The sequence below is a fragment of the Ictalurus furcatus genome, chromosome 10 (genome assembly GCF_023375685.1).
Source record: "Ictalurus furcatus strain D&B chromosome 10, Billie_1.0, whole genome shotgun sequence".
Taxonomy (NCBI): Eukaryota; Metazoa; Chordata; class Actinopteri; order Siluriformes; family Ictaluridae; genus Ictalurus; species Ictalurus furcatus.
In genome coordinates this window covers 24414103-24437275 of record NC_071264.1, presented here as the reverse complement: position 1 = coordinate 24437275, position 23173 = coordinate 24414103, and the positions used below count along the sequence as shown (strand labels likewise).

General features: G+C 40.0%; 1 protein-coding gene across 1 annotated transcript in view; it reads right to left on the bottom strand.

The window, feature by feature from the left end:
- Positions 1-6245: 6245 nt before the first annotated feature.
- The window catches only part of LOC128613339 (CLIP-associating protein 1-A), an 81839-nt gene continuing 64911 nt past the window's right edge, over positions 6246-23173 (bottom strand). Inside the window, exons 32-41 of the mRNA XM_053634006.1 lie at positions 20334-20480; positions 19973-20079; positions 16770-16917; positions 15266-15500; positions 14257-14313; positions 13970-14160; positions 12658-12786; positions 11184-11390; positions 10814-10930; positions 6246-10291 (exon numbers count right to left, since the gene is read on the bottom strand). Coding sequence (XP_053489981.1) covers positions 10205-10291; positions 10814-10930; positions 11184-11390; positions 12658-12786; positions 13970-14160; positions 14257-14313; positions 15266-15500; positions 16770-16917; positions 19973-20079; positions 20334-20480 — 1425 coding nt within the window. The 3' untranslated portion in view covers positions 6246-10204. The remainder of the gene's footprint in view (positions 10292-10813; positions 10931-11183; positions 11391-12657; positions 12787-13969; positions 14161-14256; positions 14314-15265; positions 15501-16769; positions 16918-19972; positions 20080-20333; positions 20481-23173) is intronic.

The window sequence follows — 23173 nt, the reverse complement described above, 5'->3', positions numbered from 1 at the left end:
AGTACAGGGAGAACACGTAAACTCCGACGCACACAGGCGGGATTCGAATCCCTAACCCTGGAGGTGTGAGGCAAATGTGCTAACCACTAAAGCTCCCTAGTCCAAAGACAAGGCTTTTCGATGTAGTGTTGTGTGTGTGTGTGTGTGTGTGTGTGTGATTGTGCCCTACGATAGGTTGACCCCCAACCTTGTGCCCCAAGTCCCCTGGGAGAGGCTCCAGTTGTAGGTTGAGTAGCGCTTCCAAATTGTCCGTATACCCCTGAAATGGGTTGGTGTCCTCTGCTTTGTGCCGAGAGTTCCCTGGGATAGACTCCAGGCTCCCCCGCGACCCTGCGCAGCAAGTTTCGTTGCTGCTTCACAGCTCTATGGTTCCCGGTTTGATCCTGAGCTTGGGCACACATTGGGTTTCCTCCGGGTTCTCTTGTTTCCTTCTAAAAACATGCTAGTATGTGGATAGGCTACTCACAAGGCACCATGCATACACACTCATTAAAACCTGGGGGTAATTCTAGTGCAGCTAATCCACCTAGAGGCATCTCTTTGGGAAGACAGTAACCAAAAATCCCAGGGACCCGGGAGCTATGAGGAAGTAATACTACTACTGCGCGGCTGTGGCTCAGGTGGAAGAGTGGGTTGTCCACTAATCGTAGGGTTGGCAGTTCGATTCCCGGCCCATGTGACTCCACATTCCGAAGTGTCCTTGGGCAAGACGATGAACCCCAAGTTGCTCCCGATGGCAAGTTAGTGCCTTGAATGGTAGTTCTGCTACCATTGGGGGGGTGTGAATGGGTGATGGAGACACAGTGTAAAGAGCTTTGGAAAATAGCGCTATATAAGTTTTACCATTTTTTACCTACTGTACCACCATCTCACTCACCTATCTGTCTGACTGTGTTTCTGTTTTGTAGGGATCCATTACATGTTGCTCATGCAGCTTTTCAGCAAAGTTAGCATGTTTTACAGTGTTCAACTGTAGATCAGGAATTAACAATATATTATCTAGCCTTGTTCCCTGATTCTGAAAGGCCCAGTCAGGATAGTTTGATATCACTAGGCCTGAGCTTGGACTAATTCTTTCCTGCGCTGGGCTTGTCTAGGCAAGACTTGTCTGCTCTTATGCCTACTCACGTTACACTTTAATGATGGGACTTTTACAAAGTCAGAAATGTGACCTTTCAGTCAGAATGCACAGCAGTATTCAGCATTATGCAGTTTATCAGCATTATGATGTGACTGGGATTAACATTGACTGTGTTAGTATACTTGTATGTAGTCTGTAAATGCATTCATTCTCAATTAGTTTGTAGGTTTCTGATCAGCTTAAATAGGGGGCACGGTGGTTTAGTGGTTAGCATGATTGCCTCGCACCTCTGGGGTTGGGAGTTCAAATCCCGCCTCTGCCCGGTGTGTACAGAGTTTACGTCTTCTCCCTGTGCTTTGAGGGTTTCCTCCTTGGTCCAAAAACACTTTATGGGCTGATTGGCATTTCCATATTCACCATAGTGAGTGAATGTGTGTGTGATTGTGACCTGCGATGGGTTGGCACTTGGTCCAGGGTGTCCTCCACCTCGTGCCTCAAGTTCCCTGGGATAGGCTGCAGGCTCCCCTTGACCTTGAAGGATAAGTGGTATGGGAAATGGATAGATGGATCGACTTAAACAATATTTTAATCGCAGTCAAAGGATTTAATCTATGAACTATATAAACTATATTTTGTCATTTAAGACAAAATATGAATTGGAGTTAGTCACTCCATATGAGTAGAAATATTTTTTGTAAACACTTTACTAACTATTTGTGAATTATTATTATTATTATTATTATTATTATTATTATTATTATTATTATTATTAGCTATACATTTGCATGGAATTTCTCCACATCAGTTTCTCATGCAGGTGATCTCACTACTCTAACCTTGTAGTAATTCCAGATCATGTGTATTATATCACGATTATACTCACTGCATTAATAAATACTATGCTCTAAATATTTGATTTATCTGTTAAATTGTGTAGTATGTGTCAAGGTCGAGAGTGATCTGAACGGTTTGCTTCATTCTCAGCTCTCTCACTCCCCCTGCTGATAGTTTTCGGAACTGCATGAACACGATATCCGTGCAAGCTTCTCGTCCGTGACTATTCTCATCTAATCAAATGTCATAAAAAGTGTGTTTGATTGACAAGCTGCTTCAGATTTTGGACGTGAAAGGGCATTTCATTAACATTTATCGGACCGCACTTCTGTTGGATCAGGTGATGGTGAAGTCTGCTTTCGAGACACCTTGTGTCCTTCAAAATCCTATTAACATACACTGAACTTTTATATGTAAGAAAAACTTGAGTTAGATCCATATTTCTATTAGTTCTCTGTACCATGAAATTCTTTCCGCATGGTAATACTGAATATTAAAGGAGACATATTTTAAGCCTTTTTGCAAGATGTAATATAAGTCTCAGGTGTCCCCAGAAAGTGTCTGTGACGTTTCAGCTCAATATATCCCACAGATCATTACACCATACTGTTAATGCCCTTTTTTGGGTGGCAGAAAAAACAACGCTGTTTTGGTGTGTGTGTATTTAAATGCAAATGAGCTGCTGCTCCCCGCCCCCTTTCCGGAAGAGAACAGCTCGTGCTTTCAGATACTACAGCAACAACATTAGCCGTGGAATCTACTAACAAGCGCATTCACAAAGCATTCTGGTGTAAAATGATTCGCACAAAACGTACACACTTTTCAAAAAGACAATCACCCTCACTGTATTGTGTGTAATAAAGACGTTTTCTGGTTAAAAATAAAAACAACTACATAACTCTGGTCTCTGTGAATACAATCAGAAACAATGGTAACTTTAGTCGCATTAGTCGTGGAATCTCATTCGGAAAGGCGATTGGCAGACGTTCACAAAATATAAAGTGCGATATTTACGTCTTCTGGATATGAAGCTGGGTCATGAACAGCTGGTCATGATCCATGCTTGAGAATCAAGTTTTTAGCAAATCCTGCTTTGTATTGAGCCTCGTTCACAAGCAGTCTGGTGTGAAATGATTTAAGGTATTTTTGGGGCATGTTTCCTTCAAAAATAAAACTCCTCTGCTACATCTTCAGTGCCTCTGATGCCAGGAGAACATGAAGACCCTTATGTTCATACAGCCAACAACAGAACACTTACAAAGCTTACGAAGCTGAGACATTCTTCTCATCACTCAACACTGTAGCTTATCACTGTAGCTGCTCCTGCGTGGAAACCATGGCGGACTGTGTGCAGCTCACTCAGAGGAGGAGCTATGCTGATAGGGTGCTGGGCGGGGCTTATTCCAACATGACGGCACGTTTGGGCAGAAATGAAAACGGCTCATTTTGAGACGCTGTTTATGATTTATTGGGTGGATTTTTACTACTGTAGGGTGGTTGTGTACACACTCTGCCAACACACATTTATGTTCAAACACCATTTAATAAAAGTGAATTTTGCATAATAGGTCCCCTTTAATATGAATTATACCACAGTGTTGTTGTTTTTATTCAATTCACAAATATGATTGGTCAGAAGGTGTTGGTTCATTTCTGTAACAGCACAACAAAACATGTTAGTTAAGAAAAAAGATAGAAATGTTAGTAGAAATGTTCAGAAGAAATGTTCAGCAGAAATGATGAATAGAAATGAAACTGGAGATTGTTTGTTTGAGCTGAAATTTAAAAAAAAAAAAAGGAGATTTAAGAAAAAAGATGATCTTTGACATGGTAAAGGGTTCTCTAAGGAGATTTTTAACATTTAAGGAAGGAGACATCAGTGTCAGAGCTACGTAACAGTCATTAACTTTAACAGTTTTCTGCAGGACAGTGTTTAGGACACAGGAGTTTCTGGACCCTGTAACGTGACAAGCTGCAGTTTTGTCTTAGTAACTTTAAGACAGAGAATAAGAAGAGAGGCTATTGAGGGAATGACTGGTTATACAGTACTTACAGGAGTTTTTCTGTGATTGCTGTGGCCAAAAACGTTCGATTTTGCTGTGGCTTATTTCAAAATTTGCGATGCAATTTGTGAAGGTTTTTGTGCTTTTTTTTGGTGGAAAACTACTTGAAATGGTGAAAGTCCAATTGCACGAAATTGTCTTTCGTAGTAATGGTTTGTTAGTAAATGAGACCTTTTAGCTGTACTCATGTTTGACGGAAGAGAATCGAAGAGGGCTTTGGCTGAATGCGGGTTGTGATGATGTCAAATGACATGTCTTGGCCCAAATCTTCAGAAAATCTGCGGTAATTTTGAAAAATTGCAAACTCCTCTGATTGTGGAATGTGCCTGATTTTTCGGTCATTTCTGAGATCACAAAATCGTGGAGGGACTGGTTATAGCTGCTTTGATAACAGGAATTTGATAACAGGAACCAACTTGACTTGGTGGTCTTGCAAACCACAACGTTCAATTCATCTACAAATGGATAAAAAATATGCCATGTTGTTCATTAATAATTGGAATCATTGGCAACTTCCTGTGAAATAAAGCACAGTTTGAAATGCTGATTATTTAATGCTGATTATCAAAGCACACCCTGTCATATCTTACTCCTTACTTAATACGGAATATTCATTTCAGAATCTAGTCAATAACTAGATTCATTTACCAAAACATCAGCTATATTCAGTGGAAATGGGATTATGATTAATGTGTGAATGTCAAGGTGAAAATGCTCATTATACTTCAGTCCCAAAGTTTCTTTTGATTCAACTTAAGTGTCCAACGCTTGTGTATCACATGCTCTAGGAGCAGACTCCATCTAGAAGTCACTCTGATTTTTAACATGCGTGCACCATTTTTGTGGGAAAGGTCATTATTAAATAAATAAATAAATAAATAAATAAATAAATAAAGTGCCACACAGCTTGTTCGAGCTCATTAGTGAGCGGAGGAGAGAATGGAGAGAGAATGGAGAGTGTTCGTGAAGCTGGGTGAAGCTGGGTGATGTGATGAGCTCTCTCCTGCCTCAGGCTGTGATGTCAGTCAGAGGCTCAGAAGGTCTAAAACACTTCCTCCTCCATGTAACCTTCCCTGATGAAATCAGCTGCAAGCCGGCACACGAGTCCACTCGGTCCAATGACTGACAGATCAAATAAGAGACAGGTAGAACGAATGGAACAAAGCAGTATGAAGTGCGTAAGCGCACTGATATTAGATAACTTTGGACTGAAGGAAGAAACATTCTGAAATAAGTTAATTTGCCGTTATCTTGCTCTGAACTTGCCTCATGTTGTATTTGAAAGATTAAAAGACTGTGTACACCCCGCTGTGATTAGTGTAGCAGCATGTACGATTTTGCCCTACTCACACACGTTTAAACAGAATTTAAGGCTGTGTCCCAAACCGCACAATGCACATTAAATAGAATACCTAAACCGCAATGATACGGTATAGTGGAGATCTAGTACAGCCGTACGCACTGACTTAGCAGTTTAGTGGGAAATGTTGTGTTGTTATATGAAAAGAATCCCCATGAGGTGGTGTGATTCGCCCCGACGCGAAGCACACAAGCCTGGTTTATACACGAGTATGCACAAGCAGCCCAACATTCACTATGTGGCACTTCAGAGTGAAAACATCCGTCCGTCAAGTCCAAGTGAATAATGTGTAGCGTTTTTATGCACAGCGATGACGAGCTCTGTCGTTCTTAAAACGTTCCGCCGTCGTCTTGATTGCTGTGATGAGCTGCGTCTCAAATCGAAAACTCTGACCTTAGATTCAAAAGTATTTACTAATCTAGAAGATTCAGAAGACTGGTACACAAAACAGAGCTTTCGGTAGGTTTGAAGGTGACATAAGAGCTTTTTAAAATTCAAACACTAACTGTAATAGGACAAAAAGGTTGTTGTTTGTATTCAATACTAAATAAATCAATATGATCAAATCCAGAATTCGATAAATAAATCATTATTAATCATCATTGCGATAAACAATTTTTCTGCCACACAATGTAGTCTGTTAACAGTAAGCTTTGGTTGCTAAGCAACATAATGCCCAAAAAGGAAGGTATTCCATGGACAGAACAATGGCTTAAGTGTAACCGTTTTATTGATTTAACACAGAATTCAATTATTCACTGACGAAGCGTGATTTTACAACGGTTTCAAATGTGACTCCAATTGGATTTTTGAACGGAAACTGTTCTTTATATAAAATGTATTTGAAATACACTGCATCAAAACTCGACACATGCAATATATTTTAAGAAGGAGACAGAGACTGAGGTGGAAAAGTCAGAGGTTTTGCTTTATCTAGAGCAAATGGTGTTTACAGAATCTATCACAGGTGGAAGTTTAATTAAAAAACAAAACAAAAAAAACAACAGGTCTTTTATGTACAGTTGTTGGAACGCACACGAAATAAAACACATAAATACAGATATGGATATTAAATAAGAGCAGCTAAACGAAAGGCATGCACAGTAAAGCGATAGGAGGCGTGTCGGCTAATATTTCAATACGTCAGCAAAAGCATTGTACTGGCTGCCGTTGTAACAGTCCTTTAAAACACTGGCTTTTCCCTCACACACACACACACACACACACACACACACACACACACACACACACACACCAAAAAAACCCCAACATTTGCAGCGTAAGTGAACATAGTTGGATATAAGAGAAGAGGTGCTTTTCTGTAGTAGTAGTAGTGAAGAGTAAGGTGAGGGAACGTATAAAGCATTGGGACCCTCTAGACATTTCTAACCGAAGCCTGGGGCCCTAGTAAGTATCCATGTAAACATATCTACAGTATACACACAACCAGGATCATTACTCAGTCAGCTACAGTACGACGCTGCTTACTGCACACATCATTACAGTACTGTGTTTACACCAGAAGAGATTGGATCCAGAATGTGAGATTGTGAAAGCGACTGCTAAAACACGCATGCTTTTACGTGCATGCAGGAAGAACTCTTCAGGATGGTCGATTAAAACACTGCTAAAACGTCACACAATACCTAAGCAAGTAGAAATATCATGAATATAGGCAAATTCCGCAATGTAGGTGGTTTCAGACACTAATTTTAGGTTTGAAATGGACAATGAGTGGATAATTTTGCTTATCTCAGCAGTTTATTTCAAGAAAAGAGCCAAATTATCCACTGATTTTTTAAAATTTTTTTTAAAAAAAGACCATTTCAAGCTTGAAATTAGTAGTTCATTAGTAAAAGCGCTCTAGAAATGGGTTTGGAGATCTTTTTTTTTTTTTTGCTATATACTAATCTCATAATTATACATACTGTATTAGATTAAATGAATTTGCCTTTATTCACTTGCATAGATACTGTTTTTTTTTTTTTTTTGCAGTGAGGTTGATTTAATGTTTTCTGACTTAATTAGTTCAAATACTAATAAATTGTTCTTAGTATCTGTCATGTTGTGTTAAGTCTAGACCAGGGGTTCTCAAACTTTTTGCAGCCAGGGACTCCGTTAACTATAAAATAAATTCTACAGACCCCTCAGCACTGATGTATGAGCATAAACAAACTAATTCAAATATTAACCTCATTATTTTAATGAGTACTGGAGGTATTGTTTTTAATTTATGAGAGGTATGGAGCATTATAACAACTATAGGAACTTAGGAACAATATAGTAATAATAATAATAATAAAAATAAAAGTGGATTTATGATTTTCACCGTCCTAACTAAATGAATAAATCAGAGCCACCTGGACCCACTTCGAGAACCAATGCTCTAGACAACTATATATATTGTAGTAAGTCAAATATATATATATATATATATATATATTGACTTACCACAAGACATTAGATGTAACCTGGATGACTGTAACCTAGATGTAAAACGTTTCTCATCCAGTTTCATACTGACACAAAGACAGAATACACATCCAGGGAAAATTGTTGCTGACTTTTTACGATTCAGTGAGTCCACTGCTGGGGAGACATCTTCAGTCCCCAGCTGTACAACTGAAGCGCCTAAAAACATACCGAAAATGTTTTATGAACATTAGTACATGACCTAATAGCTAGGTAACAAATCAACACACTGTCAACATTCAGCATTCAAGAGCACAAAGTGTAATAGCTAAAGAGCCAGGGTTCAATTAACAGCAGCTTTGTGTAAGGAAGAACTTTAAAAGGCCATACAGGCACACAGACGTTCCCACAACCAAAAAATTGGATAAGTGGTTTGGCTAAAAGTGAATCCAATTTGGATCAGTTTAGAATTATTGCTCGAAATAAAATTGACATTTGCACTAAACTTATAAGTATTAGAGCGAGTACTTATCATACGAAGTGTCATTTCATAGCGGTATTGTAATCTGAAAATGGCCAATGTTAAGCTCAGTTAGCTGAACGTTTACTTTGGGTCTATGAACATCATTGAGATGAAGGTTCACTGATGAAGAGGTTTGCTTCAAATTGAGCATATCTGACATCCACAGTCCTTTTAAATATCTTTTCTTGGTCTTCAAAATCGAACCCAAAGGCAATAAAATTTCTATATTATTCTAAGCAGACTTCCTCATGGAAGTCACTGAACTAGCTAAATGATCGTCAAGCAAATTCAGGTATAACAGGAAATGCTCAGTCAAATCTTCTATACATGTTCGGGGGGGTTTTTTTGTTGTTGTTTTGTTTTTACAGAATGAACCAGGGATACATTTATCCTTCATCTTTTTTTCCCTTCTTAATGGACAAAAAGGACAATTACTGTACAAATACAATCTCTGTTCTTGCATATTTAGCATTACATGCCCCCCCCAAGAAGAGAATTTTCTGTAGGTCCAAATGATTAGCATGCAACAGAATTTTCCAGAAATTAGAGGCAGCAGTGATAAAGATGTCTTACTACACCTACATAGGAATGAACGTTCAACTCGTCCTTACATTTATAAGACATAAAACGTCCATCACTGAATTGTTGACACAAGCGAACAATAATACAGCAGCTGATTGGTCAGTTTTCGTTCGCCAATCGCGAATGTCGCTACTTGAATTTTACGCCCGAATGATTTTAAAACGCAACCAGCTACAGTACGTCGTTTTTCCTCTGCACCGACGGAATAATGTTTTTTTAAAAAAAAGGGTTTTAAGGAATACTCCAGAAATTTTCAATCTAATCTCTGTACATCAAATCTATAGCGTATGTGTAATCACAGAAGACATTTTCTTGGTAGGGGTCCAAGAACTAAAGTTTCCCTGTACGCTTCCCTTTACTGAGAAGCTCCTTTCTCTGTGGTGGTCCAAGCACTGAAGTTTTCCTACACATTTGCATGTACTAAGAAAAATTCAGACTTATAATAGAAGTCTTTGGGGCAGATGTTGGTGCAGTGAATTAATGTTTAAGATATATATATATATAAGTCTATATAACAGGAATTTGAAACTCCAAACAGTAGACTCTAACAATGAACATGTTAGGATAGTACAGAAATACACATTTTAACATAAAAATGTTCTTATGTAGTGTTACCCTATGTTCTATCAGTGAAGCAATACAGTAAAAAGTATCCTTCAGATACTTCACTTACAATTTTGTGCCAATGAGGTACTTCCATGTTTCCCTAGAGTTAGAGTAACTACATCACATACCAACAAATTCTTCCCTCAAAAAAAACTAGTTCTGTTTCTGAAAGGCTGAATTGGACAGATTTAAAGCTTCAAAACTTTTGACTTATAAATTCATAAACGTGCTCTAAGCATTGGTCTGCAAAAAAAGACTAGACTTTCATTTTAAGCAAGTAATATATGAACAGATTTTCTGTTCTTTTCTCAGTAAAGGGCAATTTTCTAAATTGTTGTCCATGGTCATTACACATACCCTGCAGATGTGGTAATGAGATTTAAAAAAAAAAAAAAAAAAAAAAAAAAAAAGAGTATTCCTTTAATAGAAATAGATTGCCCTACAAGAGAATACAGACAAACAGGTCCACTGGACTGAGGCACAACTGCTCTCATTAATGTTTGATATACACACATTCAGGAGTACGGCAATACAAGCCGTTTCAGTCATCACATACTGGAACGTGGACCCAAAACCGAACAAGCAACAAGTCACATTTCTAAAAACAGGTCTTGTTATATAATTATTGTTGTTTTGGGTTTAATGAAGGATTCAATTCGATCAAAACCACTGTCCTTTAAGTCGTTTCAGTAAAATTGGACTGGGAGCGAGGTTCGGATTGGTTTAGAAGGTGATTGGTTGGTTTAGCTGTAGGAGGAGATGTCAGAGGAGCTGCTGCTGTTGCTGTTGGTAGTTTGGGCTCGCTTGATGTAGAGGTTCAGCAGTTTCATCTGTCAGAGGACAAGATGAAGATAGTATTGAAGATTTGTCATGCTAATAATAACAATGCATACACTCACAGTTGGTGACTTTTTTGTGTATTCAAAGATGGATTATGCATGTGCTTAAGGAAATTTTCTGGCCTTCCCATCCATTGCTCAGATAATTAAAATATTTGCATCTCCAAGGTTGCCAGAGTTTTCCCAAACTACTCTACAAATCAGTAGTAGAAAATGCAGACTGAAGAAGAAAAGAGTTTCTTTTCTGCAAACTGTAATGTGATGGACAATTAAAAAAAATGACAAATTAAAAAAGACTAAAACAGTGATACAGTATATGAATGAGAGAATGGAAAGCCTTAAAAAAAACCTAATAAATAGTCTAATAGTAGTGTAGTATATTGTCAATATAATAACATATGTGTTGAATGTATAACTTCGTCTTGTACATCAATGTCTTTGCGGTTCTAGCACCCAAATTTCCCCATGAGAATCAGTTCATCCATCCATCCATCCATCCTTCTATCCATTTACCTTGCTGCCCGTCAGTTGGGCAAGATGAGGCTTCAACCCTTCTCCAATCACAGAATAAATTGCCACAAGGCAGAAGACACTGGCTTTCCGCACGCTGCTCTCAGTGTTATCATAACCCTTAAACACAGACACACAGCGTTGACAGTGACACGTACAAGCAACGGGACACAACAATCTCATTTGAAGGTACATGTGTGGCGTCTAACTGTGTGTTAATGGCTGCAAAAACCTGCAATGGCTTTCTTTATTACTGTACTGTTCCTGGGTTTACTGGTAAGAGCTGAGTGTACCAGGTGTATATCATGTGTGTTAATGACTGTGTGGACCTGCATGTGTGCACAGTGAGTAGGTGTGTTTTATATGCGCGCACCTGGAGTAGACCGGGGATGATGTCAGGCAGCAGCTGATAAAGGGACTCCTCCGGAATGCGCTCGATGACCTTGGTCTGCATTTTGATGGCGGCCAGGTCGATGGGGTAGTCTGCAGTCTGTACGATGGGACACAGGACCTTAATGCACTGCTCCGGGTGGATGGAGGAAGCCAGGGTGGAGGCGGCCTCCTCTGCGGCACGCACCACCTTAACAGCAGACAAAAACACAGTGCGATGCTAAAGGAAGTGTACGTCTAATTCTTCATACTGGCAGTACAAGAGTTACTATATGATAACCAGGGCAGTGGTAACTTGGCTTTGAAGAAGGCACTTATCCTCTCAACTGCTAACCCTAACCCTAAATCAGTAAATGTTAACATGACTGATATCTCCGATGGCAATGCGCATCTCAATGTTATTGCGCTGCTGTGTAAGAAGAGTGACTGCAGGCAAGTTTCCATCCAGGAACTTCGCAGGGGGTAAAAATAAACAAACAAAAATTGCCAGAAGAAATGCGACGTGTTCGCTGTTCCCAATGGAGAGACTACAATGCATACTTGCAATCACATCACTTTACTGCACTCTTTAGTGTGCAGTAAAGTGATGCAGTGTGCAGTACATCTCAACAACTGCACGGTCCTGTAGGTTCATCCCGTACAACATCAAGAAAATCAGACCCCACCTCACCGAACAGGCTACACAGCTACTAGTCCAGGCTCTTGTTATCTCAAAACTGGACTACTGCAACTCACTACTCTCGGGCCTCCCGGCCAGCTCCGTCAAACCCTTTCATATGATCCAGAACCCACGTCACACCCCTCTTCATCTCCCTCCACTGGCGTCCTGTAGCCGCCCGCATCAAATTCAAGGCCTTGATGCTCACCTACAAGACCTTGTCTGGAACAGCACCCTCCTACCTCAACTCTCTCCTGAAGGCTTACGTTTCCTCACGCAATCTGCGATCAATCAACGACCGACGCTTAGTACTACCTACTCAGCGTGGCTCAAGGTCCCTTTCAAGAACATTCAAAATAACTGTTCCTCAGTGGTGGAATGAACTTCCAACCTCAAACCGGACCGCAGAATCTCTCACCATCTTCATAAAACAGCTAAAGACCCACCTCTTCCGTGAACACCTAACCAACCCATAAAAAAATAAAAAAATAAAAACATTAATTAATTAATTAATTAATTAATTAATTAACTAACTAACTTTGGCACTTACACCTCTACTCTGCGCACTTTGCTTCTTCTGGAACTCAATTAACGGATCTTGTATAGTAGCACTACTTGTGATGTTCTCTGCTTGATATATCGCTTTGCTTGTGTTTTCTCATTAGTAAATCGCTTTGAATAAAAGCGTCTGCTAAATGAATAAATGTAATGTAAATGTAAATGTCTTTATTGATATGCAGACTTTTCCACCTCAGGCAACAGTAACGGAAAAGGTTTTTTGACCCCACTTGTGTCTGACCTCTTTGTGGCAGTCTTTGTGCGCCTCCAGTGTTTTCATAATGGTCAGTTCTGCATAGTTCCTGAAGCGTGCAGGTTGACTTCGCAGGATCTCTTTCAGAACACGCAGCGCCAGCGCCCGGATGGTGTGCTGAGCAGGAAAACAGCAAAAATGGACATTAGACATGGATCCACACACTCCCACTCCTGATCCAAAAGCCTTAGTTTAGTGCGCTACTCGAGACTGTTTAAAGTGGGTAATATAGTGATATAATTCCACACTGACGATGTTTTACACTGCTGATCTGTTTGACGGGCCTGCTGATTGACGTTGGAGTGTTTCTGTTTACTTTTTAATTACCATTACCATTAAAATGATTTGCAGTGTTAGATGTGGCACTTCATTAAAGTTTATTTATATAACATACTGTATTTGTTCAAATATGTTCGCTGGATTTTATTTCCCATTGACAAACCGAATACATTGTCCACTTACCTTGATGCCGCATCAGTGTATCTTTAAAACGGGAAAACTGAAACATTACTAACTGTGCATTCAAGTCCTTCTGGGAATTCGTATTTACGAGTTGGGAAGGCGTAATTACGACATCGGGTGCGTTTAAGTCACTTTAGTCGGAGCAAGATGGCAGTGTACCTTTTCTTAAATCAACTACAAAAAAATACAGTAAGGTTTTTAACTCTACTTCTTGAAGATGCAGACACATCAGATGTGTTTTTTATGTCTTTAATCAATTTACGAAGCCAGTACAAACTTTATCGTTACACATTACATCGTAATTATACAATGCTATTGCATTTTGTGCAGGCAGTAAGTTTGTTTTATTGTAAACATTCAATTTCGACAAATTTACCATCAACTACAGACGGTGCATCCATTCATTATACGTTTTCTTTACTGACACGCCCCCAACTCGGAAACTCAAAGAAAATCTGTATTTTCCCACTCGTAATTACGACTTTGTGGTGGCGATCATGTGCGTTGAACTGGTGTATATATGGTATTTCCAACATTACATGAATGCACCATTAATATAAGATGGTGGAAGGGGCAGAGCTTCCACGGGTGTCATTCGTATGCTAATTGACACACCTGCCCGTGTCATTGGGCGGGGAAAATACTACTGCTCTATTGGCATATATCTGAGTGATAACTCGTATGAGCATACTCCGACGTTAAAATGTGAAGCACATACGCAAAACGTGTGAAGATTGGCAGGTCACAGTGCTGTTCATACGTTGCTCTTTCCGCATTCTGCTTCGCTGTGAGTGCTACATACTGACACGCACAAGGAGCTGTAAAGTGGATCACTCACGTCTTTGTCCCCCAGTGTCTCCAGGAGCAGCAGCAGCATGGTTTTAAAATGCTCCTCCCATACGGCCACACTGTCGTCACGGGTCACCTTCAACAGCTCCAACAGGGCGGCCCGCCTCTCCTCCACACGCTCGCTGTGATTGGACAGCTCCTTCAGGAGGTCACCAACCAGCTCCAGGTGCTGCGCAGGGCCTGGCAGATGGCAGAAAAGGAATAATGTGAGACTACACTCAGATATAACTGATCTGCTTGTTTAATGCAACAAGAAATTGAAAAAAAAACTATTACCTGCAGAATAACTTTTGGGAGCCATGATTTTGTTTTCACCAAACTCTTGACGACGACCTAAAGAAGAACCAAGAAAACTGAAAACACTGCATGTTATAGAGGGTACGCACGTGATGTCACGGTAGGCGTGGAACTCGCCTTGGTCACGCCCACTGAGTGGCAAAAAGACTGAGCGGCAGCATTAGTGTACAGCGTGAATTCCGTGAAATCACAGAAAAACACATCTCAAATGGGAAAAAGCTGTTGTGAGAGCGATGTGCTAACAGATTCAACAAGAATTCAGAGCTATCTTTTTACAGAGTGCCAAAAAACCATTCAGTCCTTTTTTACTAAGTGGAGCAGTGTATGTGTAAGTTCTTTTGGCATGTGGTATTCATGTATAATGATGAATAATTTGCTACATATTTCTTTTTAAACGCTGCCTGTTTCCATTGATGAATAATGGAGGCTCATTCATTCTCTGATTGTGTTTTACCTTCATAAATATATAATGTTAGTAAGTGGAAGCAGTGTTCGCTACAAACAAATTAGGACTAGCTAGCTTACGGTTTACCAGATAAAATTATAGAATAAAATAAAAATATTTGTACATACAACCAGAATGTTTATTGGTGTTCTTATCACTTTAATTTCTCCAACAAATTCCACCTTTAAGTAGGACCACGCGTCAAGGCTTTTGTATGCATTCAGGCTTTGCTGAAAATCGGGTACATATAAATGTCGGGGAAACCAGTTTCTGGCCACATGCCAATGTCCATGGACCACAGATTCTTGGGCAAGTTGTAAGGGTCACTGTCGAGTCCAACTGCCTTTAATTTAAGCTGATAATCATTAGATATACGAGCGTTTTCGCAGCTTTCTCTATTAAAACCAGCCATTTCGCTGGATGTTTTAACACTCAGGGGTGTGTTCAGGTGGGAAAGTGACGTCAATGCATATCCTCTATACAGTAACAAATGTCAACAGCAATAAACAAACAAAAAAACAAACAAATAAATGAATGCGTTACCATCACGGAGCTGTTCCACATCATCGTCGAACACCGCCTCTTTCAGAGCAGCTTTATCGTAAGTGCTGATGGAGTCGGTGTAGTTATAGGGATTGTATTCGCGTGTCTTCGGCCCCAGGAAAGAGCGAGGGGACGGTGTGTTCAGTAACGACGTCTTGTTGTCCAGAGCCGTTCGGCCCCCCTCCATCACGTCTGTACCTAGCCGGGGGTCTGCAGCGCAGGACGCTACGGCACTCTGTGTGAGGCACAAACCATGAAATACAAGATACAGTTTTGAAAGAAAATCTACATTTGATAGGATATGGAAGTTTCACAGCTATGTCATTAAACAGACAAGAACATTTCTACGCACTACATTTGTACGTGCATGCATGTTGAAAACCACTAGAATAATATTATTTTGATATATCACTTTGAATGATCATAAGGTCATGAGGTCAAGCCCTGGCACCGCCATGCTGCCACTGTTGTGCCCTTGAGCAAGGCCCTTAACTCTCTCTGCTCCAGGGCTGCTGTATCACGTCCGACCCTGTGGTCTGAGTCCAGCGTCATAACAAGCTGGGACATGCAAAGAAAAGAAATTCAATGTACTGCATTTATATACACTATACTGACAAAACTATGTCCACTCCCACACACCCCCCATACGGGGCAGTGGTGGCTCAATGGTTAAGGTTATCTGGTATAGTGCTCAAATGGGTGGGGGTTCAAGCCCCAACTGTGCCATGCTGCTACTTTTGGGGCCTTAACCCACTCTGCTCCAGGGACACCGTACTGTATCCTGACTGACCCTGTGCTCTAACCCTAAATGGGATATGTAAAAAAAATTATTTTGTTATGCTGCAGTGTATACGTGACAAATAAAAGCTTCTCCTTCATGTGCTTGCTGAATATCCCTTTCCAAAGTTGGTCCCCCCTTTGCTACTGTAACAGCCTCCACTCTTCTGGGAAGGCTTTTGGAGCGTGGCTGTGGGGATTTGTGCTTATTCAGCCTAAGAGCATTAGAGAGGTCAGGCACTGATGTTGGGTGAGGAGGCCTGAGGCGCAGTTGATGTTCCAATTCATCTCAAAGGTGTTCAGTGGGGTTGAGCTCAGGGTTCTGCACAAACCCCTCGAGTTCTTCCACACAAACCTTGACACAAACCCCATTTGCTTTGGTGCACGGGGGCAATGTCATGTTGGAACATGTTTGGGCTCCATAGTTCCAGTGAATGTAAATCCTTAAACTACAGCATACAAAGACATTCTAGATAATTGGGTGCGTTCAACTTTGTGGGAATTTTAGTTTAGGGACAGCCCACATATGGGTGTGACGGTCATGTGTGCACAAACTTTTGGCCATACAGTATATGAGAACATTAAGATTTTTTTTTTTCTTCAGAATTATTTAGCCAGATGCATTTTTGAAGGAAGTACATCTGGAGAGATACAAAATAACCAACGCTGCGGGAGTGGCAGTAAAGTTCCGCCCACTTTGTTCACTACAAAGTGAAGTAAAACTCACCGCGTCGTCTTTCTTGGTGTCGCGTTTGATTGGCTCATAGCTGTCCTCTTGGCTGCGGAAGCTGAAGCTCTGAATGGCTTCAGTGACTCCTCTCAGAGAGCTGTAGATCTCCTCTGAGTTCATGTTCTCTGTGTCATATTCCAGCATGCTGCACACATAACACACGCACACACACACGCCATAACAAACTAAGTTGTTTTTACTTCAATGTAAAGTAACTGTTAGTAAAGTAAAGCAACAGAGTAAATCCTGAAAAGCCCCACACACACAAGCACAAACACACACACACCAACATACACTCACACACACACCCACACACACTCCCACACGCATACACACACCTGCACACCCACACACACACACACACACACACCATGTTTAAAGTTCCAATCAGATTTTTTTTATAGCATAGTGAATTCTCTTTATCTGAGAATTTTCCAGATCATTCTACTCCAGTGACTATACTTCCCCCAGGACACTGTTTTAATGCTGGTTTACGCCTGCAACCTACTGAATGACAATAAAATAACACATAAAGTAGTAAAAAAAAATAAATAAATTGCCACGACAACAGTTCTGTGATTACACAATTCTGAACACGTATATACAGTACTGTGCAAAAGTTTTAGGCACTCTATTTTTTTTTAGTACAAACTTTGTTATAGATTTTTTATTTGATGATTTCTACATTATCGAGTCAGTACAAAAAACATTTTAGATTCCCAAACATTAGTTTTCCTGCTCAAAATGAAATGTTACAGAAAAATGTTTGTATGTCAGTAAAGAAAGCAGCATTTTATGTAAGAGACACTTTTCAGACAAAAATCACAATGAAGGCTGCTGGGTTTTGCTGCAAAAATAAGGCGCGAGTGCTACAGTTAAAGTCTCCAGAAGAACCGTGTCTGGTTCTGCAACAATGCTCAATAAAACTTACAGCTCATTTCCTTATAAAACTGCACTAATTCTACCAGAGACTACTTTTTTTTTTCTCACACCAAATATTGACTTTGTATCATTTACTACTGTTTACTGCTCTTCACGGTATTTATTTTTTCCAAATGTAGAAACATTTGATTTCATTATATTGATGGCATCTTTGCGCTACAACATTTATTTGCATGTGCCTAACACTTTTGCACAGTACTGTACATCTTCATGTCAGTGTAAATCCCTCAAGCGTAAATTGGGTATCCATAAAATCAAGCAGCTGTGAGTCACTCAAATCTACACAACTAGATTCATACAGACTTTTTAATCAGGATATTAAAAACATTCCATACATTTTATATTGATTTGTGGCACCTCTTGCCTGCCTTTTGTTCTCTAGTGTGTTTCCAAGTCAACTTTATGATCAAGTTGGAGTACGTATGATATTTATTGCTGTTTGCATAAAAAAGCCAAAACTGTGTGATACACTAAGCATGCAATAGTTTAGTTCTACTTGCTTTGATATAAACTTAAGACAAAAGAGTCTTACAATAAAACCTTTTTCAGTAGCCATTTCTAGGCATCTGTATTTAATCTGCTTTACCTTTCAAAATGTTCAGACTATCTCAATGCTGTATACAGCTTTAGCTATATCTGTCATCTTTATTACACTGTAATTAAGTGTGACTAGAAATGCGCAGTTTAGTGAAACCATCTGCGTGTGAGACGTTCTGAATATATTTAGCTCACTTTGTGCTATCCCCTCGAGAACAGGCTTCTGTGAACGCGAGATAACATGCTGAACATTTCGCTTTATGTGGTTCTGTAGTCTTGTCAACAGCTCCTGAATGAGGCTCTAGTTTATTCTGTAGTCTTCATCCAGATGCAGAACAAAACAGAATGACAGAGAAAAGTAACTCGAATAAAGGGAGTGAAAGGGATAGATTCCCAAATAGTCAAGCAGGAAGTGTGGAATGATGGGGACTGAGTTAATATCAAGAGATCATGAGAAGTATAATGTGAAGAATGAGATGTGAAGAAGAAAAACAAAAACGTAGTGTGTCTGGCCATTTTGAGACATTCTTCCTGTAGGAACTCGTAATAAATGCAAAACAAGCAAACTGGTAATGAACAACAGCCTGTTTCTAAATGGGAAAGTGACTCCCCATGACCTTTGACCCCACGCTGTGACCCCCAGGCGGAAGGCCGTTACCTGGGCGAGGGGGCCCGGCGCCCAGGTCGGAGAGGGGGGGTGCCAGGGCCAGAGGGAGGGGGAGTGAAGGGACACGGGGCCTTTGATAGACCGTTCGAACTCCAGCCCCATATACGACTGAGTCAGGAACAAGGGATGATGCAGGGAGAAGGAAAAACAAAGAGAAAGAGGAGAAAGGGAAGGAAAAGCAGAGGAAAACAGGCTTGCGTGTTAGAAGGTCAACTTACAGGTTAATGTAACAGGATTAGTACTGTTAAACAGCAGAGATCCATAACCAAACATGTGATTGGCTCAATTATATAAAGTGGCTTGTTTAAGTATTCACGCTCTTGGACTTTTCCATATTTTTTTAATCTTACAACCTGGAACTGAAATGGACCTGCGTATGTGTGTGTGTGTGTGGGGGGGGGGGGGGGGGGGGGGGGGTATTGGGGTCCAGGCTCTCTGTTCTGATGAAACCAGTTGAACTTACTGGTCTTGACTAAAAGCACTATGTTTGGTAAAAACCCATCACTCTGACAACATCATCACTATAGTGAAGCATGATGCTACCAGCACCATGCTTCACTATAGTGATGACGTTATCAGAGTTATCCATGGCCACTTTGGTTGCTTATTGGACTAGTGCCCTCTTTACCTGCTCACTGTCACTGGTAGATAGACTCCGCTAGGCAGAGTTGTGGTTTCCATTTCATAATAATAATTTTAATGACATATAATCGCAATTAAGTCCATTTCATAACAGGTTGTAACACTACAAAATGTGGGAAAGTTCAAGGGGGTGAATACTTGTGCACTGGAACTGCATGCTTCTGCAGTGCATTACCTCTTAATCCTGTTTGTTAATAAAATGAGAATCTCTGCTGCAAAAAAAAAATGCATGCAAATGGTTGGAGTATTAAACAATTCTGCTTAAGTACAAAACATCTGCAGTTGTTTTCAGCTTTGAGTAGTTTAGAGGCGTTTTGACTTTAGTCTTATCGTTGGTGAAAAGCCACAAAAGGGGTACTGTCCATATACTTCCAGAATGTTCTGTAAGACTTTCACAGCACTGTTGTAGTACCTGGGTGAGAGTCCTCCATGAGAGCAGTTTGTAGGGGAGGTCAGGGGACTGGTGCGGGAACCAGAGTGTCTTGAAGGTGTGCGGCCCACTGTGTTGCTCGGCGAACTCTAAATTGTAAAGAGAAATACATGAGATTTGCACTACTGTGTGAACAAATCCTTGGAAAGTCTGAAAAAGTGGTCTTTTCCAGCTTTAGAGGGTAATCATTCTGCAGATGTTCTTAAATTCCATGTATTCATGTCATTGTATAATGAGCTTCTGCATCCGTTGCTGTCAACGTTTGAGGTCATTTTTTTCCTACCATCGTTTCAGTATTTATTGTACAGTACTTTCAGTAGCAAGGTCATAATGTTGGTGGTACCGTGGCTGCAGCATTGCTGGAGTTCTTCAGGTGATTGTGCAGGAGTTTGGTGGCTCCATCCTGGAAGGTTTTAGGCAGCGCTCCCAGCAGCATGGTGAACTCTGGTGTGTTCAGCTCAAACAGGGAGATCAGCACCACCTGAGCAGCCTGCAATACAAGCACAGCGTACAGTGAGAAAAGGACTAAGAGTGTAGTGAGCCTTACGAATAAGAGAAGTTGTTTTACAGCTCCTTCATAACATAGCTGCATCATATCATGACACTTGAAGCCACAATACACAAACGAGAAAGAAAGTAGAGGAAAAACCAACATAAAGTGACTTAGTAAAACAACTGACACAAAAATAGATTTAATGTCTAATACAGCTGATCAGTGCTCTTACAATAGTCTCAGAATGGTAAATCTGTGACACTCTATTGGAATATCAATATGAAACATTATACCACAGCACTGTCAATTCTTGATTCTGATTGGTCAGAATAGCAGAAACTCTGACAACAGTTGCAGCTGTACTTCAAATCACAGGACTATTTTAATGCCGGTGTCATTACTGTTTCTATAGTAACAACTCACCTGCGTAACTTAACCACCACATCATTGATTATTTTCCTATAACAGCATGCCACATCATCACGTTTTATTTCTTACAAATTTAAGTTCCCTTCAGATAAACACTGTCTTAAAACAACTCTTTCAGATCCTAATATTGTGCATCTGTCAGATAAATATATAACTGCAGCCATTAAAGGAGAAATAGATGTTAAAAACATAGAAAGATCAGAAGAAATTGTTAGAGTCGGCATTTTCCGGCATGCGTGGTGTCTGAGCACATCTTTCCAGTCCAAAGCAATAGAATCGTTAGATAGTAACAAGTTCCCAGCATCACAGAGTAAGCATTACACATCTGCAGATAGACATTTAGGGAAGAATATAGCCTTTTACACATTCTTCCTACAGAGTACCAAATAAGAAGAGTTGAAGGTTATCCAGAAGAGCGGCTTCAGTGAGAAGTGTGGTTTATGCGCCGGTCATGCAGGTTTAAAGTGAAACTTTGACTACCTGCTTACATCTCTCCTCCAGGTTGCCCTCCACGGGGAGGGAGGTGAGTGAGCTGAGCCTGCCTGCAAGCTCCTCACTTACCCAGCTGTGTAGGGTCTGACACACACACACACACACACACATACAGTCAGAAAAGCTGGGTATACCTTGCACTAATACTCACTGGCTATTTTACCTGCCATAGACGTCACTCTGTAGGTGCGATTACTGACTTCAGCTCATCTAATTGTAATTTATCATCATTCCAATGACCTGAGAGTATATGGCCATGGTTCTCATAGTCGAGTGTGTGAATCATAACCAGGATGATTGCTATTTATTAATTTTTTTTTATACTACAGAGGTTTAAATTACAACCCATCATCAACAAAGTTATACCTACTTTATAAATAATATTAACTTGAATCTAAGGATAATTGTAATTAAAACGTCTTCATGAGTAGAAAGTTCAGAAATCAAAATAAACATTAAAAAAATCTCTGGCTCTAATAAATAACCAACTATTATTGAACACATTGAAATATTGTATGAATATTTGAATATGTGGATTGTTCATAAAATAAATGTGTACTGAGGGGGGTCTGAGGATTTTTATTTATTTATTTATTTTTACAGTTATAAAGGAGTCTCTGGCTGCAAAATGTCTGAGAACGCCTAATATGAGTGATGGATCATTCTCAGCACAGCACTGATGCTGATAGTGACACTAGTGTGTCTGGTGCTGGTATAAGTGCATAAGCAACAGTAGTGTCACTGCTGGGCTGAGAAACAATGCTGTGGTCAGAATCAGACTATACATGGTAGATGACGATTAGCATAAATTGTGCATCCAGAAAAGATGAGCTATAGTGTGTAACTGTACACAAGCTTAAACAAGGTCTGTACGTCTGACACCTTCTAAAAAACTGCAAAGAGTAACGGCTCACTATCAGCCTGGAAAAACCTCTCAAACGCTGCTGTAGACAAAGCATCGTCCATCCAAGGAAGGCTGCTTATTGAACTACAAGGAGGGTCCTGTTGATGGACATGAGCTTCCATGCTGCGCACTCTCAGTTCCAGAATCAATGTTTACAATGATTGAGATGCCCAGTTGTCCACATGAGTGCATTTTAAGAATCAGTACATCCTTAAAAAGTGGAATATTATACTATTATACACAGATGTCTGAGTATTTTGCACATATATTGAATGGATTTATTTATTTTAGTCATTAAAAGTCTAGCCTACAAACAAAAGGCTGGAAATGTAATTGCAAAAAGCACAAAAACACAAAATCAAAAAAATCTAACTACCTATCTATCTATCTATCTATCTATCAATGAAAAACAGATTATAGATTAGGTTATATAGAATATAGATCATTATACCTAGTCTCCTCCAATATGGGGGAGGGGGGGGGCTGCCACATGATAGGGGAGGCTTTAGTTACAATAGGTTAAGAAGCTCTGATTTAGGCTAATAAATTAGATTACTGTTATAATGCCCTTTTCAAATATGTACCATGAAATATTTTTCATTTTGACATCATTAAAGGGAATTAACAAACCCCAACCCCAGCCCACCTATTAGATGCATCAGATAGTTTTAGGCTTCAAGCTGTGTTGATTGATTTTTTAATATATATGGAAAAATCCAAGCTCTGATTTATTAAAAGCTGACTGTGCAGCTCAATCACTAATTCACGTCTTTGTGAAACCACACTGTAGACTACAGAGGTCTCTGATTACAACTGACGATTAGTGTGTGTATAACTACAGCTGGGCAGTTGTGGTGGATCATAA